The sequence below is a fragment of the Pristiophorus japonicus genome, chromosome 12, assembly GCF_044704955.1.
Source record: "Pristiophorus japonicus isolate sPriJap1 chromosome 12, sPriJap1.hap1, whole genome shotgun sequence".
NCBI lineage: Eukaryota > Metazoa > Chordata > Chondrichthyes > Pristiophoridae > Pristiophorus > Pristiophorus japonicus.
In genome coordinates this window covers 197244159-197271463 of record NC_091988.1, presented here as the reverse complement: position 1 = coordinate 197271463, position 27305 = coordinate 197244159, and the positions used below count along the sequence as shown (strand labels likewise).

The following is a 27305-nucleotide window of genomic DNA, read 5'->3' as shown; positions in this document are numbered from 1 at the left end:
AACTCCATGGTTCCAGGGATGAGGGACCTCAGATATGTGGATAGACTGGAGAAGCTGGGGTTGTTCTCCTTGGAGCAGATTTGATGGAGGTGTTCAAAATCATGAGGGGTCTGCACAGAGTAGATCGAGAGAAACTGTTCCCATTGGCGGAAGGGTCGAGAACCAGAGGACACAGATTTAAGGTGATTGGCTGAAGAACCAAAGGCGACATGAGGGGAAACTGTTTTACGCAGCGAGTGGTCAGGATCTGGAAAGGGTGGTGGAGGCAGACTCAATCGTGGCTTTCAAAAGGGATTTGGATAAGTAGCTAAAGGAAGAAAAACTGCAGGGGCTACGGGGAAAGGGTGGGGCAGTGGGACTGGCAGAGAGTTGGCACGGGCTCAACGGGCTGAATGACTTTCCGTGCTGTAACCATTCTATGATTCTATTCTGTACGATTGGAATAAGTGGGAAGTGGTTACACAATCGCAATCGTATTGTTTAACCAAATCACGCTTGGAGCATGAGCGTATGCAGAGTTGAGCGGATTCCGCAAGAGTGTTGAGTTGAGGTGAGACAGGGGAAGTGAGCACCTCTTCAGCCCTGGTGACGGCTCTGTGTCTTAGCGTGCACAGACCGGATGCACAACCTACCCTCGACCGAGACCTCCCGGCACCGCACCAGGTCGCTCTTGTTCCCCACCAAGATGATGGGGATGTTTTCAGCTTGCCGCATCCTCCGCAGCTGGATGCGGAGCTCTGACGCGCTGTTGAAGCTGGTGCGGTCAGTGATGGAGTAGACGATGATGTAGGCGTTGCCCACTTGCATACAGTAATCCTGGACCCATGGCTCGACACCCTGGGGAGGGAAAGGATCAGGAGGTAATCACACATCCGGCAATTTATCCTAATCCCCTTTCGAAAGTTACGATTGAACCTGCTCCCACCGCGTTCCAGATCACAACATCTCGCTGCGTTACAAAAATACATCTCCTGATCTCCCCCTCTGGTTCTTTTGCCAATTTTCTGAAATCTGTGTCCTCTGGTTACCGACTCACACATCAGTGGAAACATAGAAACATAGAAAATAGCTGCACCACCATTAAATAAGATCATGACTGATCATTCCCACAGTACCCCTTTCCTGCTTTCTCTCCATACCCCTTGATCCCTTTAGCTGTAAGGGCCATATCTAACTCCCTCTTGAATATATCTAACGAACTGGCATCAACAACTCTCTGCGGTAGAGAATTCCACAGGTTAACAACTCTCTGAGTGAATAAGTTTCTCCTCATCGCAGTCCTAAATGGTTTACCCCTTATCCTTAGACTGTGACACCTGATTCTGGACTTCCCAGTATCGGGAATATTCTTCCTGCCTCTAACCTGTTCAATCCCGTCAGAATTTTATATATTTCTATGAGATCTCCTCTCATTCTTCTAAACTCCAGTGAATAAAGGCCCAGTCGATCCAGTCTCTCCTCATATGTCAGTCCTGCCATCAGTCTGGTGAACCTTCGTTGCACTCCCTCAATAGCAAGAACGTCCTTCCTCAGGTTAGGAGACCAAAACGGAACACAATATTCCAGGTGAGGCCTCACCAAGGCCCTGTACAACTGCAGTTTCTCCCTGTCTACTCAATCAAACCCCACCCGCGTTGCATCTGCGAGGCAGGGACCCCATTGCATTGCCACAGGTGAGCACCACTGCCAATTCCTCCTGACTTGGAAATATATCGGCCGTTCCTTCATCGTCGCTGGGTCACAATCCTGGAACTCCCTCCCTAACAGCACTGTGGGAGCACCTTCACCACACGGACTGCAGCGGTTCAAGAAGACGGCTCACCACCACCTTCTCAAGGGCAATTAGGGGATGGGCAATAAATGCCGGCCTTGCCTACCACGCCCATACACCCGATAATGAATTAAAAAGAAAGCAAATGACGTTACCTCAGTCCCCCACGTATCCATTACTATTAAGGTTGTATCTTCTCCATCAACAGTTAGAGTCCGTTCATACGTGTCCTCTGAAATAAAGGTGCAACACAGAATAATGAAGGCTAAATCTGGAACAAGGAACATTGTGGAAAACAAATGTAATTCTTCCCCGTGGGTGAAAGACACAGTGAATCTTGCAGCCATCTCGTGGCCTGGTTCTGGGGCTACTCACCCGCATAGTCTTGTAACCTCACACCTCACGTTTGCACATGTGCAGAGTGGATAGGTTCGATGACCCGTAGCCATGACCACCTGGTCTTGGAGGCCAGAAAGAAAGATGTGCATTTATATAGTGCCTTTAACAGCCACTGGACTTCCTAAAGCGCTTTGCAGCCAATTAAGTACTTTTTGGAGTGTAGTCACTGTTGTAATGTAGAAAACACGGCAGCCAATTTGCGCACAGCAAGCTCCCACAAAGAGCAATGTGATAATGACCACATAATCTGTTTACATAAGAAATAGGAGCAGGAGTAGGCCATTTGGCCCCTTGAGCCTGCTCCACCATTCAATAAGATCATGGCTGATCTGATCTTGGCCTCAATTCCACTTCCCTGCCCGCTCCCCATAACCCTTGACTCCCTTATCGTTCAAAAATCTGTCTATCACCTCCATAAATATATTCAATGACCCAGTTTTAGTGATATTGATTGAGAGAGGAATATTGGCCAGGACATCTGGATTAACTTCTCTGCTCTTCTTCGAAATAGTGCTGCGGGATCTTTTATGTCCACCTGAGAGAGCAGACGAGGCCTCGATTTAACGACTCATTTGAAAGAAGGCACCTCCGACAGTGCAACACTCCCTCAGTACTGCACTGGAGTGTTGGGGGCCTGAATAATTGTGCTCAGGTCTCTGGAGTGGGACTTGAACCTATAACCTTCTGACTCAGAGGTATCGGTGGTGGGGATGGGGTGGGTTGGGTGGAGTCAGTGAAGGGGTCATGGTGGGCTCGGGGTGGGGTCAGGTGGAGTCAGTGATGGGGTCGAGGTGGGGTCGGGTGGAGTCGGTGAAGGGATCATGGTGTGCTCGGGGTAGGGTCAGGTGGAGTCAGTGATGGGGTCGGGGTGGGGTCAGGGATGAGGTCGGGGTGGGGATGGGGTGGGGTCGGGTGGAGTCGGTGAAGGGATCATGGTGTGCTCGGGGTAGGGTCAGGTGGAGTCAGTGATGGGGTCGGGGTGGGGTCAGGGATGAGGTCGGGGTGGGGTCGGGTGGAGTCGGTGATGGGGTTGTGGTGGGGTCATGTGGAGTCGGTGATGGGGTTGTGGTGGGGTCATGTGGAGTCGGTGATGGGGTTGTGGTGGGGTCATGTGGAGTCGGTGATGGGGTCGGGGTGGGGATGGGGTGGGGTCGGGTGGAGTCGGTGATGGGGTCGGGGTGGGGATGGGGTGGGGTCGGGTGGAGTCGGTGATGGGATCATGGTGTGCTCGGGGTAGGGTCAGGTGGAGTCAGTGATGGGGTCGGGGTGGGGTCAGGGATGAGGTCGGGGTGGGGTCGGGTGGAGTCGGTGATGGGGTCGGGTGGGGGGATGGGTGACATATGACAGGTGTTGTTTATTCAGGACAGGGAGAGGAAATCAATGCTGGACGACCAATGGCGGTAGTGTGTGGGGGCGGGGTGGTTGGAGGCAGGCGGTCATGTGATGAAACCTTCACGAATATGTTCAACCAGAGTTGGGAACCCTACCTTAGGTCTGGCCCTAATAGCCAAGTATTGAGGAATTGCTTCAGTGCCTGGGGTTACTGAGTGGCTGTGGCTTTGTTAGTTGTATCCTCTCCCCTGACTCAGAAGGTGATGGGTTCAAATCCCACTCCACAGACTTAAGTACAAAATCTGGGCTGTCACTCCCAGTGCAGTGCTGAGAGAAGGGCTGAGTATGGCTTGCATCTGCTTTGTCAATCACTTACTCTCTATCTCTGTAATGCTCTGTGCTCCTCTAATCCTGCCCTCTTGTGCTATGGCTCAGTAGGTAGCACACTCACCTCTGAGTCAGAAGGTTGTGGGTTCAAGCCCCACGTCCAGAGACATGAGCACATAAATCTAGGCTGACGCTCCCAGTGCAGTGCTGAGGGAGTGCTGCACTGTCGGACGGTGCTGTCTTCCAGATGAGACATTAAACCGAAGCCCCTGTCTGCTCTCTCAAATAAGGTAAAAGATCCCATGGCACTATTTTGAAGAAGAGCAGGGGAGTTATCCCTGGTGTCCTGGCCAATATTTATCCCTCAATCAGCATAACAAAAACAGTAATTACACTCCAAAAAGTACTTCATTAGCTCTAAAGTGCTTTTAGACATCCGGTGGTTGTGAAAGGCGCTATATAGATGCAAGTCTTTCTATCTCTGATTTTCATCCCTCCAACATTGGCAGCCCTACCTTCAGCTGCCAAGGCCCTTAAGCTTTCGCAACTCCCTCCCTCTCCGCCTCTCTACCTCTCCCTCTGCTGCTGCTGAAAAGCTACCTCTTTGACCAAGCTAGTGGCCACCTGTCCAATATCTCCTTATGCGGCCCGGTGTCAAATTCTGTTTTGATAATCATTCCTGCGAAGGGCCTGGGGATGTTTTTTTACTACGTTAAAGGCGCTATATAAATGCAGGTTGTTGCTGTGTGAGGAAGCAGCAGTTATTGGGGCAGTACCGACAGACCCTCGCGGCCAAAGGACGCTCAACCTGCTGGTGTTGTCAGGCCACAACCCCTGCTGCAGCCCCCGATGGCGCTCGATGTCCCAGTTGCCTGCGGCACAGCCAAGTTCTGACGCAACGGTGGGTGAGGCTGCCAATAAATTGGCCTTGACCCTGGGTTTGATGTCAGCTAACGACTCGGTCTTGCATGCCTTGGGATGTGAGCTGGCGCTTAAGATGGGTTGGCGTCTGCGATAACCTGGGGGTATCTTTAGCCATCTTATAAATATTTCTGTGCTCAGCAGCGGGACCTGTGCTAGCGCTGCAAAGGGAATTTATTCTCTCTATTTCTGGCCCCCAGCTCAAGCGATCTCAGGTCAGATACAAGGTTCGGAGAGGCAGAGTAGAGCTCCCTGCATTCTGCCCCAGCAATCACCTCAGAGTGGGGGGGTCCCACAGACTGACGTGTCCACTCTCCTCTCCAGCCGTCCCTGTGGGCTCCCTTAAACTACTTGCAAATTGAGGACGCTTTTGCATTGTGGATATATGCCCAATTATGACAACAACAACTTGCATTTATTTATCTTTATTCATGTGGGCATCGCTGGCAAGGCAGGCATTTATTGCCCATCCCTCGAGAAGGTGGTGGTGAGCCATTTCAGAGGGAAGTTAAGAGTCAACCACATTGCAGTGGGTCTGGAGTCACACATCGGCCAGACCGGGTAAGGGCGGCAGATTTCCCTCCCTAAAGGACATTAGTGAACCAGCTGGGTTTTTATGACAATCCGATAGTTTCATGATCATCATTCACCATCATCATAGGCAGTCCCTCGGAATCGAGGAAGACTTGCTTCCACTCTAAAAATGAGTTCTTAGGTGACCGAACAGTCCAATGCAAGAACCACGGTCCCTGTCACAGGTGGGACAGACAGTCGTTCAGGGAAAGGGTGGGTGGGACAGGTCTGCCGCATGCGCTTGGTTTCTGCATGCTCTCGGCGATGAGACTCGAGGTGCTCACCAATACTGATATGAGCTATATAGTCCAGATTTATTTCATTAACGGAATTTAAATTCCTCTAGCTGCCGTGGTGGGATTTGAACTCAGGTCTCTGGATCATTGGTCCAGCAACATAACAACAATGCTACCACTAAGCTGGGTGGCAGCATGAGCTGTGAGGAGGATGCTAAGAGGCTGCAGGGTGACTTGGACTGATTAGGTGAGTGGGCAAATGCATGGCAGATGCAGTATAATGTGGATAAATGTGAGGTTATCCACTTGGGTGGCAAAAACAGGAAGGCAGAATATTATCTGAATGGTGACAGATTAGGAAAAGGGGAGGTGCAACGAGACCTGGGTGTCATTGTACATCAGTCATTGAAATTTGGCATGCAGGTACAGCAGGCGGTGAAGAAGGCAAATGGCATGTTGGCCTTCATAGATTGAGGATTTGAGTATAGGACCAGGGAGGTCTTGCTGCAGTTGTACAGGGCCTTGGTGAGGCCACACCTTGAATATTGTGTACAGTTTTGGTCTCCTAATCTGAGGAAGGACATTCTTGCTATTGAGGGAGTGCAGCGAAGGTTCACCAGACTGATTCCCGGGATGGCAGGACTGACATATGAAGAAAGACTGGATCGACTAGGCTTATATTCACTGGAATTTAGAAGAATGAGAGGGATCTCATAGAAACATATAAAATTCTGACGGGTTTAGACAGGTTAGATGCAGGAAGAATGTTCCCAATGTTGGGGAAGTCCAGAACCAAGGGTCACAGTCTAAGGATAAGGGGTAAACCATTTAGGACCGAGCTGAGGAGAAACTTCTTCACTCAGAGAGTGGTGAACCTGTGGAATTCTCTACCACAAAAAGTTGTTGAAGCCAGTTTGTTAGATATATTCAAAAGAGAGTTAGGTGTGGCCCTTAAGGCTAAAGGGATCAAGGGGTATGGAGAGAAAGCAGGAAAGGGGTACTGAGGTGAATGATCAGCCATATTGACTGGTGGTGCAGGCTGAAGGGCTGAATGGCCTACTCCTGCACCTATTTTCTATATTTCTATGTTTCATCCCATATAATGCCTTCAAAGTGACAACATTTCCCAAAGCACTTCACAGGAGTGATCATCAAATAAAATTTGACACCGAGCCAAAGAATCATGTTTTGATCAAAGAGGTAGGTTTTAAGGAATATCTTAAAGGAGGAGAGAGAGGTGGGGAGGTGGAGAGGTTCAGGGAGGGAGTTCCAGAGCGGGCTGGGTTGAGATTAGTCAAACTCATTTCACATCGGATACTGATGGCCAGCCGGAGCCAAACCTGGGTCTTACTGGCTAGTGTTTCACGCTGTTACACCTCCATATACCCTTCTGTGTTTCATTACCTTCTGATCTTTAAGATAAAAGAACCCGAGGTAACATGAAGAAACCTTTTGTTTTACGCAGTGAGTTGTTGTTTTCTGGAACGCGCTGCCTGAAAGGGCGGTGGAAGCAGATTCAATTGTAACTTTTAATCGGGGAATTGGATAAATTCTTGGAGGGAAAAAGAATATAGGGCTATGGGGAAAGAGCAGGGGGAACGGGATTAACTGGATAGCTCTGCCAAAGTGGCAGCACCGATACGATGGGCCGAATGGCTTCCTTCTGCGCTGTATGGTCTCACCTGTAAGGCAGGATACTCATGGGGAGTTTGACTCATTGTGTTCGATTAGTAGTATCAGCTGTGGCTCAGTGGGCAGCACTCTCACCTCTGAGTCATAAGGTTGTGGGTTCAAGTCCCACTGCAGAGACTTGAGCACTCAAAATCTAGGCTGATACTCCCAGGGCAGTGCTGAGGGAGTGCTGCACTGTTGGAGGTGCTGTCTTTCAGATGAGACGTTAAACCGAGGCCCCATCTGCTCTCTCAGGTGGGTGTAAAAGATCCCAGGGCACTATTTCGAAGAAGAGAAGGGAAGTTATCCCTGGTGTCCTGGGCCAATATTTATCCCTCAATCAACATAACAAAAACAAATTATCTGGCCATTATCACATTGCTGTGTGTGGGAGCTTGCTGTGCGCAAATTGGCTGCCGCGTTTCCCACATTACAACAGTGACTGCACTCCAAAATTACTTCATTGGCTGTAAAGCGCTTTGAGACGTCTGGTGGTCGTGAAAGGCGCTATCTAAATGCAAGTCTTTCTGTAAGTCAGGAGTTTGACTTGTCATGTTCGATTACCACAAGTTACCCTTTTGTAATTCTCTCTCTTTGCCCCGTTACAAACGAGCAAACAGCCATAGGTTTTAAGTCTTTTAAGCGAAAAGGAAACATTTCTGATATCTGCAGAGTGTTATTTTTATTTGCTTCATCGGGAAGCAAATCTCCAAAGCATTTATTTTCCAAAGCGAGGAATTATTTGTGCTTAACACAAAGAAGCACATTGCTAGAATTCTACATTTCCCTGTGGGACTGTCCAATGGCAAGGCTCATTAATACGGAATGCATCTTCTGTCTAAAGTTAACCGAATGCAGTCAAACATTTTCCATAACGACAGCCCGAAATTAGGCTGGAAAAGGGCCCCAGCAGTTATTAATTGCCTTGTTGCTCCCAGTTTCAGTTTTCCCGAAGTCTTGAGTTCAAAGCAAAGCCCTGACCTTCTGTACTGTGCAAAACAACAGCAGATTTCATCAAGTATGCAGCCGAATAAAGCTCTCCCACTTTGTTATTCCTCGCAGCTTTTTTTCCTCAATTAAAAAAAAACTTGCATTTATATAGCGCCTTTCACAACCACCGGACGTTCCAAAGCACTTTACAGCCAATTGAGTACTGTTTTAAGTGTACTCACTGGTGTAACATTGGGAACGCAACATCCAATTTGCACACAGCAAGCTCCCACAAACAGCAATGTGATAATGACCAGATCATCTGTTTTTGTTAAGTTGATTGAGGGATAAATATTGGCCCCAGGACACTGGGGATAACTCTCCTGCTCTTCTTCGAAATAGTGCCATGGGATCTTTTACGTCTACCTGAGAGGGCAGATTAGGCCTCGGTTTAACATCTCATCCGAAAGACAGCACCTCCGACAGTGCGGCACCCCCCCAGCATTGCACTGGAGTGTCAACGTAGATTTCTATGCTCAAGTCCCTGGAGTGGGACTTGAACCCACAACCTTCTGGACTCAGAGGCGAGGGTGCGACCAACTGAGCCACTGGCTGTCACTCTTTTGCTGTCACTTCTCTTTGCCCGATCCGGTGTGCGTACCTTCAGCCACTTGGGCCCCACACTCTGAAACTCCCTCCCTTGAACCTTTTGACGTCTCTCGACCTCCCTCTCATAAGAACGTAAGAACATAAGAAATAGGAACAGGAGTAGGTCATACGGCCCCTCGAGCCTGCTCAGCTATTTAATACGATCATGGCTGATCCGATCATGGACTCAGCTCCACTTCCCTGCCCGCTCCCCATAACCCCTTATCCCCTTATCGGTTAAGAAACTGTCTATCTCTGTCTTAAACTTATTCAATGTCCCAGCTTCCACAGCTCTCTGAGGCAGCGAATTCCACAGATTTACAACCCTCTGAGAGAAGAAATTCCTCCTCATCTCAGTTTTAAATGGGTGGCCCCTTATTCTAAGATTATCCCCTCTAGTTCTAGTCTCCCCCATCAGTGGAAACATCCTCTCTGCATCCACCTTGTCAATCCCCTCTCCTCCCTAAAGACCCTCCTTAAAACCCACTGAACTTATGCTCAACCCTCCCAGCACCTCCTTCCTTGTTGCGGAGTCCATTGTTTAATTACGCCACTGTGAAGCGTTTTGAAATGGGGTTTTTTCTACGTTAAAGGCGATATGAATATAACTTATTGCTGCTGTTGTTGTACGACTCTCTGTCTCTCAATCAATGACCCTGCTCAGTCTTTTGGGCTGCGGGGCCCATTCAGATTCATCTATTTATCTATTTATACACATACATACGCACACATTCTTGGAGATTGATAAGGACAGAATCAGGCTCAGCTGTGATTCCCCCCATGGTTGGATAGCCCACAACACTCAATGGCTAGGCTCACAGATGCAGAATGGCCATTTGGTCGATGTAGTGGGTACATATATATATTCCAGTTATTCCTATCTTCAGGAATGTTGAAGGTTAAATTCTTCACATTTCAATCCTCCACCCTGAACAGTCATCAGCGGTATCAGCAGGTTATATTTATAGAAACTATATACAGTCTGTATATAAATATATATATATCCATCTTGTTTATTCGCCCTTATTTCTGTCTGTCTAGTCATTTCCTCCATTGCCTCACTGACTTTCTCTCTGCTCTGCTTGAAGCAAATGGTTTTTACATAGTGCAGAAATTACAGCACAGAAGCAGGCCATTCGACCCATGTTGGCATTTATGCCCCACTCGAGCCTCCTCCCACCCTATCACCATTTACTTCTATTTCTTTCTCCCCCATATGTTTATCCAGCTTCCCATTAAATACATCGATACTATTCGCCTCAACCACTCCCTGTGGTAGTGAGTTCCACATTCTCACCACTCACTGGATAAAGGAGTTTCTCCCGAATTCCTTACTTGATTTATTCGTGACTATCTCATATTTATGTCCCCTACTTTTGGATTCCTTCACAAGGGGAAACACCCTCTCTACGTCTACCCTATCAAACACCTTCATAATCTTAATGGCCTCTGTTAAATTGCTATTAGGACTTCAGTTACTTGGAAAGTTTGACTCTGTTAACGGCGCTATATAAATGCAAGTTGTTGTTGTTGTAAATAGGAGCAGCGTGGAGGCCCCAACCTGTGCAAGAACAGCAGCGGCAGGTCGGGGCCATAAAAGGAGCAGAGCTGCGGCCCGGGAGCAGCGAGGAGGCCCCGGGAGCAGCGAGGAGGCCCCGGGAGCAGCGAGGAGGCCCGGGAGCAGCGTGCAGGCCCTGGGAGTAGTGAGGAGGCCCCGGGAGCAGCGTGCAGGCCCTGGGAGTAGTGAGGAGGCCCCGGGAGTAGTGAGGAGGCCCCGGGAGCAGCGAGAGGCTCCGGGAGCAGCGTGCAGGCCCTGGGAGTAGTGAGGAGGCCCCGGGAGCAGCGAGGAGGCCCCGGGAGCAGTGAGAGGCTCCGGGAGCAGCGTGCAGGCCCCGGGAGCAGCGAGGAGGCCCCGGGAGCAGCGAGGAGGCCCCGGGAGCAGCGAGGAGGCCCCGGGAGTAGCGAGGAGGCCCCGGGAGTAGCGAGGAGGCCCCGGGAGCAGCGAGGAGGCCCCGGGAGCAACGTGGAGGCCCCGGGAGCAGCATGCAGGCCCTGGGAGTAGTGAGGAGGCCCCGGGAATTGTGAGGAGGCCCCGGGAGCAGTGTGCAGGCCCCGGGAGCAGCGAGGAGGCCCCGGGAGCAGCTAGAAGCCCCGGGAGCAGCGTGCAGGCCCCGGGAGTAGTGAGGAGGCCCCGGGACTAGTGAGGAGGCCCCGGGAGTAGTGAGGAGGCCCCGGGACTAGTGAGGAGGCCCCGGGAGTTGTGAGGAGGCCCCGGGAGCAGTGAGGAGGCCCCGGGAGTAGTGAGGAGGCCCCGGGAGTTGTGAGGAGGCCCCGGGAGCAGTGAGGAGGCCCCGGGAGCAGCGTGCAGGCCCCGGGAGTAGTGAGGAGGCCCCGGGAGTAGTGAGGAGGCCCCGGGAGCAGTGTGCAGGCCCCGGGAGTTGTGAGGAGGCCCCGGGAGCAGCGAGGAGGCCCCGGGGGTAGTGAGGAGGCCCTGGGAGCAGCGTGGAGGCCCCGGGAGCAATGTGGAGTCATTCCACTGCAAGGTCACAGCGCGCGCTGGTGCAGGAGGGCGACGGCAGCGAAGAGTGATGTCATCAAGGTCCAGGTCGGTGATTGGAGCGTGGGCAGACACAGCAGGAGTGGCGAGAGACTGTGGAGGGATGTGATCGGGGCCCAGGGCAGGCGTGAGTTCGGGGCCAGAGGCACGGGCCAGCCCACACTGCGATATGTGCGCGCACTAGGTCCGTGCAGCAGAGCAGGTCTCCAGTTGTCTTGGTTAACCCTTGCCACTGGACCAAGACCTAGCTCTGTCAAGCCCGTGTGGTGGCTAGTGTGCAACGGTCACCACACGTTAAAAAAATCCACGCATAGGCATCTTCCACCCTTCAGGATGTAGTTCAGGATCCGGAATATTAGGTCCTTCATTGAAACACCTGTGAACTCATCCTTTTTTGGCGTGGAAGCAAGTCTTCCTCACTTCGAGGGATTGTCTATGATAATGATGATGAAATAGGAAGTGGACTTATTTAACGGAATTCCATACAATGGGAGTGAGTGGGACAGGGTTGGATCCACTGGGACACTGTGGTTCTAGGGATGAGGGACCTCAGTTACATGGATAGACTGGAGAACATAAGAACATAAGAATTAGGAACAGGAGTAGGCCATCTAGCCCCTCGAGCCTGCTCCGCCATTCAACAAGATCATGGCTGATCTGGCCGTGGACTCAGCTCCACTTACCCGCCCGCTCCCCATAACCCTTAATTCCCTTATTAGTTAAAAATCGATCTATCTGTGACTTGAATACATTCAATGAGCTAACCTCAACTGCTTCCTTGGGCAGAGAATTCCACAGATTCACAACCCTCTGGGAGAAGAAATTCCTTCTCAACTCGGTTTTAAATTGGCTCCCCCGTATTTTGAGGCTGTGCCCCCTAGTTCTAGTCTCCCTGACCAGTGGAAACAACCTCTCTGCCTCTATCTTGTCTATCCCTTTCATTATTTTAAATGTTTCTATAAGATCACCCCTACGAGTAAAGACCCAGTCTACTCAATCTATCATCATAAGGTAACCCCCTCATCTCCGGAATCAGCCTAGTGAATCTCTCTGTACCCCCTCCAAAGCTAGTATATCCTTCCTTAAGTAAGGTGACCAAAACTGCACGCAGTACTCCAGGTGCGACCTCACCAATACCCTTTACAGTTGCAGAAGGACCTCCCTGCTTTTGTACTCCATCCCTCTCGCAATGAAGGCCAACATTCCATTCGCCTTCCTGATTACCTGCTGCACCTGCAAACTAACTTTTTGGGATTCATGCACAAGGACCCCCAGGTCCCTCTGCACCGCAGCATGTTGTAATTTCTCCCATTCAAATCGTATTCCCTTTTTTTGTTTTTTTTCCCCAAGGTGGATGATCTCACACTTTCCGACATTGTATTCCATCTGCCAAACCTTAGCCTATTCGCTTAACCTATCTAAATCTCTTTGCAGCCTCTCTGTGTCCTCTACACAACCCACTTTCCCACTAATCTTTGTGTCATCTGCAAATTTTGTTACACTACACTCTGTCCCCTCTTCCAGGTTATCTATGTATATTGTAGCAGTTGTGGTCCCAGCACCGATCCCTGTGGCACACCACTAACCACCGATTTCCAACCTGAAAAGAAGCTGGGGTTGTTCTCCACGGAGCAGAGAGGAATGAGAGGAGATTTGATGGAGGTGTTCAAAATCATGAGGGGCCTGGACAGAGTAGATCGAGAGAAACTGTTCCCATTGGTGGAAGGGTTGAGAACCAGAGGACACAAATTTAAGGTGATTGGCAGAAGAACCAAAGGTGACATGAGAAAAGGCGACTATTTTACGCAGCGAGTGGTTAGGATCTGGAATGCATGGCCTGAGAGGGTGGTGGAGGCAGACTCAATCAAAAGGGAATTGGATAAGTACCTGAAATAAAATATTTTGTAGGGGTACGGGAAATGGCGGGGGAGTGAGACTAGCTTTTGCAGAGAGCCGGCATGGGCTCGACGGGCCGAATGGCCTCCTTCTGTGCTGTAACCGCTCTATGATTCAATTACTCTATGATTCTATGATTCACCCCTCGGTCCACTCTTTTTTTAGAGAAAGGATCCCCACTCTGATAGTTAATGAATTGTCAATTGGAATTAGGTAAGTTGGGTCAAGGTTGCTAGTGACAGTTCCATTGGATTGGGGTTGGCAGTGTGAGTTTGGTTGAGTTAGGACTGCTCATCTCTGTGTGGTAATAACTAACTGTTTTACTTCCAGACCCTTGAGAATCTTCCCGTCAAAGAATAACAATAAACAAGGACTAGAGTACAGTGGGGTAGAAGTTATGCTGCAGCTATACAAAGCCCTGGTTAGACCACACCTGCAGCACTGTGAGCAGTTCTGGGCACAACACCTTAGGAAGGATATATTGGCCTTGGAGGGAGTGCAGCGTCGGTTTACCAGAATGGTACCCAGACTGCCAGGGTTAAGTTACAAGGAGAGTTTACACAAATTAGGGTTGTATTCCCTGGAAGTTAGCAGGTTAGATTTGATCGAAGTTTTCTTGATATTAAGGGGAACATATAGGGTCTATTTCCACCTGTTGGGAAGTCTGGGACTAGGGGACTTAGCCTAAAAATTAGAGCCAGATCTTTCAGGAGTGAAATTAGGGAACACTTCTACACACAAAGGGACTCTTTTCCACAGACGTCAATTGATGCTAGACCAATTGTAAATGTTAAATTGGAGATTGATGGCTATCTGTTAGCGAAAGGTATTGAGGGACATGGGCCAAAGGCGGGTATATGGAGTTAGGTCGCAGATCAGCCCTGATCTCAATGAATGGCTCGAGGGGCCGACTGGCCTCTTCCTGTTCCGATGTTCCTAATACAAGAAAAGACCTTGGAGTGTGATTGCTACAATGTGGTTACTCCCACCAGGGTGCCATCTAGTGTCCAGCTAACAATGTGCAACTACCGCGCACACATCCGGGTCAAGGATGAGGTCACCTTTCTAAGGCTTTTACGTCTTTCCTGAAGTGAGGTGCCTGGAAGGTCGGAACAGGCCGTTTGTGGAAGAGAGTTCCAAACCTCTACTGCCCTTTGTGTGTAGAAGTGTTTCCTAATTTCACTCCTGAAAGGTCTGGCTCTAATTTTTAGACTATGCCCCCTAGTCCTAGACTCCCCAACCAGTGGGAATAGTTTCTCTCTATCTATCCTATCTGTTCCCCTTAATATCCTGAAAACTTCCTTCAGATCACCCCTTAACTTTCTAAATTCCAGGGAATACAGCCCTAGTTTGTGTGATTGTCGACAATACTCCAGCTGAGGCCTAACCAGTGATTTATAAAGTTCCACCTCTGCTTCAGTTTGCCAACCCTCATCCCCTGTCTCCTTAACTCATTCTAGGTTTTGTTTTGCCTGCTTTGTGTTTCTTTCTTGGCTTTGTCCGCATTGTCCACACCGTTCGAATGCCTGACACGAGACTCCCAAAGCAAGCGCTCTACTCGGAACTCCTTCACAGCAAATGAGCCAAAGGTGGGCAGAGGAAACGTTATAAGGACACCCTCAAAGCCTCCCTGATAAAGTACAACATCCCCACTGACACCTGGGAGTTCCTGGCCAAAGACCGCCCTAAGTGGAGGAAGTGCATCCGGGAGGGCGCTGAACACCTCGAGTCTCATCGCTGAGAGCATGCAGAAATCAAGCGCAGGCAGCGGAAGGAGCATGCGGCAAACCAGACTCCTCACCCACCCTTACCCTCAACGAGTATCCCACCTATGACAGGGACTGTGGTTCTCATATTGGACTGCTCAGCCACCTAAGGACTCATTTTAAGAGTGGAAGCAAGTCTTCCTCGATTCCGAGGGCCTGCCTATGACGATGATGATGTTTCACCTTTCTAGTTCCATCTGCTTCTTTTACCGGTTCTTCCATTCAACGTTCCTTGCTTTCCTTTTACACCCCTTTCTGTTCTCTCTTATAGCCTCGCTCGACTGTTCTCCTGTGCTCTCATGTTTATGCTCCTTCAATCTCTCATTTAACCTCGTCAGTTCTGGGCACCACAGCTCAGGAATGGTGCGAGAACCATAAGGAATAGGAGCAGGACAGGCCATTCGGCCCCTCTTAACCTGAAGTTAAAATTGGGAAAGTACGCGCCAAAAGTGTTTTCAGACAAGGCCTCAGCCACATTAAGCGGCCCTGCAAATTCCTCAATGGCAAGTGGCATCCAGCGGATATTTGTAAAGGGGAGGGATGACTGTGAAATATTGCAGACACCCCCTGCCTTGTCTCCATAACCCCGCACCCCTCCCCAACCTTCTAACATCCTAAACCTGCCCCCTGTGACCGTGCTGTTGGCCAGTTTCCCCAATGCCCCCTCCTCCCTGTGTTTGGCTCTGACCCCCCCCCCCCCCCACCCCACTGTGAAATGCCGGGGGCCAGTTAGCTACAGCAGGCACTAAATAAATGCAAACAGCTGTTTACGAACTGAAGTAAACACAACACTATTATGTAGAGTTTTGTTTTGACACCAATAAATAACATAACACACCCTGCACAATAAGGCCATTTGGGAATATGAGGAATGGAGTTATAGGCTTTTGCCATCAATTGATTGACATGGACAATGAGGGATGTAAAAATACCAAAAATATATACATATATATAGACTGTGGAGTGCGTCTAGCGCAGAGTCACCAGAATGATACCGGCAGCTCAAAGGGGGTTAAATAATGAGGAACAGATGCACAGACTAGTCTTGTGTTCCCTCGAGGTTAGAAGATTGAAGGGTGATCTATTTGATGGAGTTGGGAGGGTGGAGAGAGAGAAACTATTCCCTCCGGTGGGGAGTCCAGAACAAGGGGGCGTCACCTTAAAATTGGAGCCAGGCCGTTCAGGGGTGATGTCAGGAAGCACTTCTTCACAAAAAGGGTGCTGGGAGTCTGGAACTTTCCCCCTTAGAGAGCTGTGGACGCTGGAATTTTCAAGACTGAGATCGATAATTTTTGTTGGGTAAAGGTATTGAGGGATGTGGAGGAAAGGCAGGTAAATGGAGTTGATACAGATAAACGTTTATCTAATAGAATGGTGCAGCAGGTCTGTGGGGCTGAATGGCCTCCTCCTGTGTATCCTTGAGGGACTGAATGGCCTCCTCCTGTGTATCCTTGAGGGGCTGAATGGCCTCCTCCTGTGTATCCCCGAGGGGCTGAACGGCCTCCTCCTGTGTATCCCCGAGGGGCTGAACGGCCTCCTCCTGTGTATCCTTGAGGGGCTGAATGGCCTCCTCCTGTGTATCCCCGAGGGGCTGAACGGCCTCCTCCTGTGTATCCCTGAGGGGCTGAATGGCCTCCTCCTGTGTATCCTTGAGGGGCTGAATGGCCTCCTCCTGTGTTTCCCCGAGGGGCTGAATGGCCTCCTCCTGTGTATCCTTGAGGAGCTGAATGGCCTCCTCCTGTGTATCCCCGAGGGGCTGAATGGCCTCCTCCTGTATATCCCCGAGGGGCTGAACGGCCTCCTCCTGTGTATCCCCGAGGGGCTGAATGGCCTCCTCCTGTGTATCCCCGAGGGGCTGAATGGTCTGCTCTTGTTCCTATATCCCCCAAGGGGCTGAATGGCCTACTCCTGTTCCTACGTATCCTCGAGGAGCTGAACGGCCTCCTCTTATGTATCCTCAAGGGGCTGAATGGTCTGCTCCTGTTCTTATGTTCCCTCGAGGGGATGAATGGCCCACTCCTGTTCCTACATCCTCCTGAGGGGCTGAATGGCCTACTCCAGTCCTTATATCCCCCGAGGGGATGAATGGCCTACTCCTGTTCCTACGTTCCCCCGAGGAGCTGAATGGCCTACTCCTGTCCCTATATCCCCCGAGGGGCTGAATGGCCTACTCCTGTCCCTATATCCCCCGAGGGGCTGAATGGCCTACTCCTGTCCCTATATCCCCCGAGGGGCTGAATGGCCTACTCTTGTTCCTACGTTCCCCCGAGGAGCTGAAGGGCCTACTCCTGTCCCTATATCAACCGAGGGGCTGAATGGACTACTCCTGTTACTATATCCCCCGAGGGGCTGAATGGCCTACTCCTGTCCCTATATCAACCGAGGGGCTGAATGGACTACTCCTGTTACTATATCCCCCGAGGGGCTGAATGGCTTACTCCTGTCCCTATATCAACCGAGGGGCTGAATGGACTACTCCTGTTACTATATCCCCCGAGGGGCTGAATGGCCTACTCCTGTTCCTACGTTCCCTCGAGGGGCTGAATGGCCTACTCCTGTCCCTATATCCCCTGAGGTGCTGAATGGACTACTCCTGTCCCTATATCCCCCGAGGTGCTGAATGGACTACTCCTGTCCCTATATCCCCCGAGGTGCTGAATGGCCTACTCCTGTTCCTACGTTCCCTCGAGGGGCTGAATGGACTACTCCTGTCCCTATATCCCCCGAGGTGCTGAATGGACTACTCCTGTCCCTATATCAACCGAGGGGCTGAATGGACTACTCCTGTCCTATATCCCCCGAGGGGCTGAATGGACTACTCCTATCCCTATATCCCCCGCGGGGCTGAAGGGCCTACTCCTGTTCCGGTGTTCCCTCGAGGGACTGGAGGGCCTACTCCTGCTCCCTCCGTTCCCATTCCTACCTCCTGCGTGCTCGCCATGAGTATCCTGGACCCCGCCGAAGATGTTGGCCAGGCTGGACTTCCCCACTGCCGAATCGCCGAGCAGCAGCACCCGGCAGAGTCCGCAGCCGGAGTCGCTGGAGGCGTCGGATTCCGGCGAGTCGGAGGACCAGCCGCCACGCTCCCACTCAGCGGGCTGGCAGGAGAGCGAGTGGCCGAGGCTGGGTCTCTGCGGCTGGGCGGGGCGGGCCCAAAGCTCCCGCTCCGTGGTGAGGCTGCGGACTGGGTGGGCACGAGGGTGCCCGTGCTGGTGGGTAGAGGGCACGGGTGAGCTGGCACGTCTGTGCAGTGTGGCATGGCCGTTGCCCCTCTGCGTGTTCAGAGTCATCTTAGCGAGGCTGGAAAGAATAAGGGAGAAGAGAAGAAAATAGGTGATTTGACCAATAACATTGCAGCTCAACGGTCTCCTCACACAGACAGAGGATCCCCACCTTTAAACCGAATCATTTTCCCACCAATTTTTGCCATTTGATCTGCTACATTCTCTCTTTAACATAAGAATTAGGAGCAGGAGTAGGCCATACGGCCCCTCGAGCCTGCTCCGCCATTCAATATCATGGCTGATCTAATCATGGACTCAGGTTCTCTTCCCTGCCCGCTCCCCATAACCCCTTATTCCCTTATCGGTTAATAAACTGTCTATCTCTGTCTTAAATTTATTCAATGTCACGGCTTTAACAGATCTCTGAAGCAGCGAATTCCGCAGATTTACAATTGCATTTAATTTTCCCATCTCCTCTCCTGAAGCCATTGACATTGGAGTTACCGGACCAAAAAAGACCCAGGCTCATCTCGTTCACCTTTTTCCAGCCTGGTACAACGATGCTGGAGTTGTTGACCAGTTACAGCAATCATCATCATCAGAGGCGGTCCCTCGAGCGAGGATGACTTGCTTCCACAAGAGTTCACAGATGTTTCAATGGAGGACCCGATGTCCCAGTCCTGAACTCCAGTTGAAGGGTGGAAGATGCCTGTGGGTGGATTTTTTTAACATGGGGTGGCCGTTGCACACCAGCCACCACACGGGCTTGACAGAGCTAGGTCTTGGTCCAGGGGCAAGGGTTAACCAGGACGACTGGAGACCTGCTCTGCTGCACGGACCTGGTGCGCTCACATATCACAGTGTGGGCTGGGCCCGTGCTGCCCCTGGGCCCTCGGCTCTTCTGGGCCCCGTACCCTCATTCGCCGCTCCTCCGCCCCGATCTCTCGCCGCTCCTCCGCCCCGATCTCTCACCGATCCTCCGCCACGATCTCTCGCCGCTCCTCCGCCCCGATCTCTCGCCGCTCCTCCGCCACGATCTCTCACCGCTCCTCCGCCCCGATCTCTCGCCGCTCCTCCGCCACGATCTCTCGCCGCTCCTCCGCCACGATCTCTCGCTGCACCTCCGCCCCGATCTCTCGCCGCTCCTCCGCCACGATCTCTCGCCGCTCCTCCGCCACGATCTCTCGCCATTCCTCCGCCACGATCTCTCGCCGCTCCTCCGCCACGATCTCTCGCCGCTCCTCCGCCCCGATCTCTCGCCGCTCCTCCGCCACGATCTCTCGCTGCTCCTCCGCCACAAACATTCGCCGCACCTCATATACCTCATATACTGACCTATTGTCCCCCCGCCAATCACAGCAGCAAACCCCTGCGCCCGCTCACAGGGGCAAAGATTTCCGCCTGTTAAACAATAAATATTTAAACCCAACTGGCAGGTTCCGAGCACGAGCCGCTTTCAACCAAAATCACCACCACAAACAAAAGTAATCCCTTTTCGACAGATCTATCTACATAGCTTTAAAAAAAATTCATCGGACTCCTCCTGCTGCTACATATTAACCTTTCTACAGACATCTTCGAGATCACTGAGTCCACAACAGAGCCAGACACGAGGCGAGGATAAACCCCGGTAATGTATGCACTGGTGAGCATGCTCACAGGGGGTCGTTCAGCCCGACCGCCTGCCTCTCTTCCGCGGTTACATCCGAGCCGGGGTGTCCCTGGAGATGGAGCACGCGGTGTCCACCGGTACGCTCGCGGCCTTCCACGAGAGGTGGGCGCCGGAGGGACTGGAGTGCATCATCACCCCCGGCAACCAAACTTTAATTTGATCCTTAATGTTTAAAGTTTAATTGGTTTATTTTGTCGGTTTTAGTGCCCCCCCTTTAATCAGGGGGCACTTGATTTAGGTTCTACCAAAATAGTTGTAGAGCTGTTGAGTTGTGAGTGGCTTAGCCAGTTCACGTGATGTTCACAAGACTCAATAAAACCCCAGCCAGTTGGGTTCGGGGGATCCACGATGAGGCAGGTGGTTGTGAGCCTGGTGGATGAACCGGTAATGTGTAGTGTGATTGTTAAACCTTTTGCTAATAAACCAACTAGTTCTTAATAGCAATGTGTTGCTATGAATTCTTAAGCAAAGAACCCGTGAAGCAAATACATTACAACCCCAGTGGGGGAGAGTTTTGGGAACCATAGATCCAAAGTCACTTGTTCCTCCCGAGCTGCACTCCCCCCGCGTCATGTGTCCAATTACTCATATACTATTTTCTGAAAGAGACTAAGGTTCGGTTCTGGCACACACACAGTTGTACCACACTCAAGTGTCAGCAGAACATTTTACTGCAGAGAAAAAAAGAAGAAAGAACTTGCATTTATATAGCGCCTTTCATAACCCCAGGACATCCCAAAGCACATTACAGCCAATGAAAGTGTAGTCAAAGGTTGTAATGTGGGAAATGCAGCAGCCAATTTATTCACAACAAGCTCCCACAACCAGCAATGTGATAATGACCAGATAATCAGTTTTTTTTTTGTTATGTTGATTGAAGGATAAATATTGGCCAGGACACCGGGGATAACTCCCCTGCTCTTCTTCGAAATAGTGCCATGGGATCTTTTACGTCCACCTGAGGGGGCAGACGGGGCCTCGGTTTAATGTCTCATCCGAAAGACGGCACCTCCGACAGTGCAGCACTCCCTCAGCACTGCACTGGGAGTGTCAGCCTAGATTTATGTGCTCAAGTCCCTGGAGTTGGACTGGAACCCACAACCTTCTGACTCAGAGGGCGAGAGAGTGCTACCTCCAAGTCGAAGAAAAGGCCATTCGACCCAGAAAGCTCGACCGTTCCATGTTTCCATATTAAAGCGGCGCGGCTGGCTAAACGATTGCTGGCGGCCCTATTGTTGGCGGCACTCCTCGGTATAAATGGCTTCACCGGCAGAGAAGGTCCAGCGTTGTAGACCCACGGGGGGGGGGCCGAAATTGATCAACTCACTGCCTACTGCCGCCCGCTGCCGCTGACATTCCTCCTGAAGACCCCGCCCACTGCCACTTGCGGGGTGGCCTGGAGCGGGCGGGAGCGGAGAGCCGCCGGGAACCGCCTGCCGACGTCAGCGGACGGCCGAGTGGCGCGACAGAGCTCCCGTCCCCCCCCCCCCGAGCTCCCAGATTCCTGCGGGCGGGAGTCGGCGGGACTCGGCGGCAGAACCGGGGGGGGGTGGGAACGCTGGCTGGAGGCTGGTCTGTCCCCGACGGTGAGTCTGAAGAACGCGAAAAAAAGGTAAGTGAACATTTTATATATTTTTTTTTCCACAACGACGTACCTGCATGGGGTCCCCTGAAAATCTTCTGATGGTTTTAAAAATATTTACTGATGTTCTTTTTTTTCAGCCTCTGCCGCCGAGAATGAGACCTGCCGCCCACTGCCGCCCAGATTGGCGGCGTACGTTGTCCATTTGCCACCCGTCGACCTTCGAGGGACCTCGGCCATGAATATCCCGCCGTCTGGTACCTCGGTGGCCATCGGCGGCACTTTGGTCGGCACTTGGGCGGGCGGAGGCTTTGATGAAAATCGGCCCCATAGAATTTGGGGTTGACTGGTCTACCATTGCATTAGATGCCTCTGGTCACTCAAGCTGAACATGGGATACTGGTCTAGTGTAGCTTAATCCAGCTAATGTTAAATGAGGTGATCAGAATTGCATTAATTGCTCTTGCTGAAAGACTGTTCAACACGAACAACAACCCAGCATTTTTCTTGTAGTAAATCATCCCAAGGTGCATCACAGGAGCGATTATCAAACAAAATTTGACACCGAACTCCATCAGGAGAAATTAGGACAGCTAAGCAAAAGCTTGGTCAAAGAGGTAGGTTTTCAGGAGCCTCTTAAAGGAGGAGAGAGAGGCAGAGAGGTTTAGGGAGGGGATTCCAGAGCTTCGGGTCTAGAAAGAAGAAAGAAAGACTTGGATTTATATAGCGCCTTTCATGACCACCGGATGTCCCAAAGCGTTTTGTAGCCAATGAAATACTTTTGGAGTGTAGTCACTGTTGTAATGTGGGAAACGCGGCAGTCAGCTTGCGCACAGCGAGCTCCCACAAACAGCAATGTGATAATGACCAGATAATCTGTTTTTGTTATGTTGATTGAGGGATAAATAATGGCCATTACACCGGGGATAACACCCCTTGCTCTTCTTCGAAATAGTGCCGTGGGATCTTTTACATCCACCTGAGAGAGCAGACAGGGCCTCGGATTAACGTCTCATCCAAAAGACGGCACCTCCGACAGTGCAGCACTCCCTCAACACTGCACTGGGAGTGTCAGCCTGGATTTCTGTGCTCAAGTCTCTGAACCTACAACCTTCTGACTCGGAGGGCGAGAGTGCTACCCGCTGAGTCACAGCTGACACTGTAAGTGTCTAGAAAGCTGAAGGCATGGCCGCCAATGGTGGAACGATGAATCTCGGTGATGTGCAAGAGGGCAGAATTGGAGGAGCGCAGAGATCTCGGAAGATAGTGGGCAATGTTCCCTCATATTTTTTTGGTGGGGGGGGGGGTGCATGGCCCCTTTAAGCCGTTGTGCACATGTACAAAACTTGACATTGAAAAAGCCATTCCTGGGCTGCGCAGGACCGGCAGACAGCTGGCTGCCGTGTGGCCATGCAACTTATAGGCAACGTTAGTTGTAGGGCTGGAGGAGGTTACAGAGATAGGGAGCTGCGAGGGCCATTAAGGCATTTGAAAACAAGGATGAGAATTTTAAAATCGATGTGTTGCCAGACCGGGAACCAATGTAGGTCAGCGAGCACAGGGCTGATGGGTGAGCGGGTGATTACACACATCATCTACACTCGAGGAAAAAAAATAACCCTTTCTCATTTGTATTCCAGTTAGAGGCTTACTTATTCTGTTCAATATCCTGTAGTTCTGTCTGTGGTATATTCTCCACAACATCACAACACACTCAGACTACAAGATGGCTCCATTCCAGCGACTTAAATGCCCTGGTTGAACCCAAATTGTCAATTCCGGTTATTACTTAAAAAGTTGAATCGTGTCCCCTGCTAATCTTTTCTTCGATGATGAATGTTGCTCCGAGTGACACTCTCATCGTCCTGAAATCATTCGGACTATTGTCACCCAACCTTCATATCTACACTTCAAAACTAAACATTGGCTGTAAAGTGTTTTGGGATGGTCTGAGGTTGTGAAAGGTGCTATATAAATGCAAGTTAGTTTCTGTGTTTCTTTCTCTCTTTCTCTTTCTCTCTCGCTCTCTTTCTCTTTCTTTTTTTCTCTCTCCCTCTCTCTTTCTCTCTTTCTTTTTTCTTTCTTTCTCTCTCTCTTTCTTTCTTTATCTCGTTCTCTCTATATTTCTTTCTTTATCTCTTTCTCTCTCTTTCATTTTTGCTTTCTTTCTCAGCTTTTGACTTATTACCAAATGCTCGCGTGACATTACTTGATTTGCTTTACTGAGAATAGCTTCACATTGACTGACTGGGCAGCGATCAGAATCCGATCCTCTTCCTTTCCCACCTTTGCCGATGGGCAGCCCTTCGTAACGTAACTGCGCCCCGTGTCTCCTCTCCAGCGTGCAGGCAGCATACCACTGCAGGGAGCAGCGCGTGCTGATGCAGGAGGGCGACGGCTACGAAGCCAGGTCTCTGATTGCAGTGCGGGCAGGCACAGCAGGAGGGGGCGAAGGAGCGACAAGAGTCCATAAAGGGAAGTGACCGAGGCCCAGGAGAGGCGTGAGTTTGGGGCCCAGAAGAGGCCAGGGCCCAGGGGCAGCACGGGCCAGCCCACACTACGATATGTGTGCGCGCTAGGTCTGTGCAGCAGAGCTTGTCTCCAGTTAGTCCTGGTTAATCCTTGCCACTGGACCAAGACCTAGCTCTGTCAAGCCCGTGTGGTGGCTGGTGTGCAAATCCACACACAGGCATCTTCCACCCTTCACGATGTAGTTCTGGACCTGGAATATCAGGTCCTTCATTGAAATACCTGAGAACTCATCCCTTTTTGGCTTGGAAGCAAGTCATCCTCGCTTCGAGGGACTGCCTATGATGATGATGAATTTACATTCACCCCCATTAAATCACATCTGCCACTCTTTCATTCTGTTTGAATGCTGATAAATTTCTTTGAATTGGGGTCTCCAGCATATTTCTTATATTGCCTATAAAGTAAATGACAGTGGGGCCCAGCACAGACCTCTTTGAGACTTACAGTCACTACCCCCGCCCATGGGACAGGTTTCTCCCATTTATCTCCATTCCCAACGTCCGATCGCCAATCCAGTTAGCAACCTTAATTACAATTTCCACACGCGACCAAAGTTGCCGTTATTTCCACACACTAGTGTCAGCCGTGGCTCAGTGGGCAGCGCCCACGCCTCTGAATCAAAAGGTTGTGGGTTCAAATCCCACTCCAGGGACTTGAGCACACAAATCTAGGCTGTCACTCCCAGTGCAGTGCTGAGGGAGTGCTGCACGGTCGGAGGTGCTGTCTTTCAGATAAGGCATTAAACCGAGGCCCCGTCTGCTCTCTCAGGTGGACATAAAAGATCCCATGGCACTATTTTGAAGAAGAGCAGGGGAGGTGTCCTGGGCCAATATTTATCTCTCAATCAACATACCAAAAACAGATTATCTGGGTCATTATCACATTGCTGTTTTTGGGAGCTTGCTGTGTGCAAATTGGCTGCTGCATTTCCCACATTACAACAGTGACTGGACTCCAAAAGTACTTCATTAGCGATAAAGTGGTCATGAAAGGCGCTATATAAATCCAAGTCTTTCTTTCTTTCAGACCTTTAAAAGTCTCACATGTGGAACTTTACTGAATGCCTTCTGGAAGTCTGAGTAAGTCACTGGATATCCCTCACCATTCATTGGGTTACCTTGTCGCAGAACCGTAGTCAGTGCTGTGGGTATGACCGATGGAAGTCAGTGTGGACTGCTCCTACCACCGCTCTGCTGTTTAAAAGGACATCGCTGATGTTCCATTTCAATCCAGAGACAAAGACAGAGCTAACCCTTTTTATTTCCAGTTTCCGCATCGCTGACTTATTGAATAAAACGATGGCACATAACCCTGTGCGACAAGATTTTAATAATTCATTTCTCTGCTGACAAGGTGATCGTGTGATATTACCAAATGTTTCGCTCAGAACTGACATGCTCGAGTGTCCTTTCCACTGATCTATGTAACCGAGCCGTGGTGACTTCATCCTGCTCCACACAGAGTTAAATACAATGACAACAACAACAACTTGTGTTTATATAGCACCTTAAACATAGTGAAACGTCCCAAGGCGCTTCACAGGAGCGTTATGCGATAACAATTTGACACCGAGCCGCATAAGTAGGAATTAGCGCAAGTGACCAAAAGCTTGGTCAAAGAGGTATGTTTTAAGGAGCGTCTTGAAGGAGAAGAGAGAGGTGGAGAGGTTCAGGGAGGGAGTCCCAGAGCTTGGGGCCCACGCAACAGAAGGCACAGCCACCGATGGATGAGCAATTATAATCGGGGATGCTCAAGAGGGCAGAATTAGAGGAGCGCAGACATCTCGGTGGGTTGTGGGGCTGAAGGAGATAGGGAGGTAATGCTCTGACCACCATCGAAATACCTGCAGGAGTATTGCAAGAGTTTCCCCGCCTCTCTGACAAGTGCTGTTACGTTGCTGCAGCCATTGCGAAAAAGTTCCGAACATTCACTTTTGGGAGCCTTCCATTTATCGCACTTGTCGCGGCTTCCTGCGCCTGCACCCAAACTGTTCAGGGACGTGTAAGCAGGGCATGTTTAAAACCTTTGCTACCCAGTGAAAAAGGAAAGACTTGCATTTCTGTAGCGCCTGTCACCACCACCGGACGGTCCCAAAGCGCTTCACAGCCAATGAAGTACTTTAGAAGTGCAGTCACTGTTGTGATGCGGGGGAAAAACGCAGCAGCCAAGTTGCGCAGAGGCAAGGTCGCTGAAACAGCAATGAGCTACCCACTGAGCCACGGCTGACACAGTGAGAGAATCACCCCCTCGCTCCCGCACCGCCACGCCTCTCAGCTGTCCTGACATTAAACAGCACCACTCACAAACGCAACAAGGTGGAAAAAATGAGTCAATCCGTTAATACTGTGGAAATAAAAAAAACACACAGCGCGCTCTCTAGTAGACCACACTCCAGGCCAGATTCCAACCTTCCCACACATTGCGCTTGTTGCAATCATTAAACGTTTTATGCCTTTAAGGTTCACTTTTACTGCCGAAGTGATTGGCACGGTGCACAACATGGAAAATGCTGAATGTGGGAATAAAAGTTCAAGACACCGTACTCACACAGCCCAGCGTCCAGGTTAACTCCGTCCGTCTGCAGTTCCCCGGACTGGGTCTTGTGACTTTTACTCCACGGCCGAAGGTCTCCCCGCTGCCGGTGACGTTTGCTCCGCTGAGGCTCTCACGCCATCTCTGCTCCCTCATCCTCGTGTCTGCGGGACACACGGGCCGGGCCGGCCCCCTTTATACAGCCCGATGCTGCCCATGACACGTGACGGCTGAGCCCAACGTCAGTTCCTCGGCACGTGTGTTTGTTGTCAGCTGTTGTCCATCCGCCCGCCCCCCCCTCCCGGGGTCTTGGTGCCCCCCCCAGCCCCCCACACTTCCCCGTCGCTGTTTTACCCACCAGGACTCTCGGCCGCCCCTCTGCAGCGTGCGTTGGCCCGATCGGGACTCGTCACCGACTGAAACTCATCGAGCCACTTTCCCTGAGCCCCAAGTGCAGGGAGAGCAGTGGAAGGACTGCCAGTTTGCAAAGCTACAGTGTAAAGTCTCTCGGGGGGGTGGGGGGGGGCGGAGCCAGAGTTGGAGCACTGGAGAGGGAGGAGTAGACGATGGCTGAGTTTAAGCAAGAATAGAACACAATCCAGCAGAGTGTTCGCTCGCAGTTTGCATTATTCCCACTGTTTCACCGCAATGCTTTTCCTTTTGAATTTCTTCCTTTGCCACCAGGGGAGGGAAAGCATCTAGGGGGGGGCGGGGGGCGGGGGCACAGTCTAAAAAT

The 27305-nt window shown here is 50.9% G+C and overlaps 1 protein-coding gene across 1 annotated transcript in view; it reads right to left on the bottom strand.

The window, feature by feature from the left end:
- Window positions 1–26862, bottom strand: part of rem1 (RAS (RAD and GEM)-like GTP-binding 1) — a 43465-nt gene extending 16603 nt beyond the window's left edge. Inside the window, exons 1-4 of the mRNA XM_070896389.1 lie at window positions 26585–26862; window positions 17951–18327; window positions 1927–2003; window positions 633–837 (exon numbers count right to left, since the gene is read on the bottom strand). Of these exons, the coding sequence (XP_070752490.1) occupies window positions 633–837; window positions 1927–2003; window positions 17951–18317 (649 nt within the window). The 5' untranslated portion in view covers window positions 18318–18327; window positions 26585–26862. The remainder of the gene's footprint in view (window positions 1–632; window positions 838–1926; window positions 2004–17950; window positions 18328–26584) is intronic.
- Window positions 26863–27305: the final 443 nt, after the last annotated feature.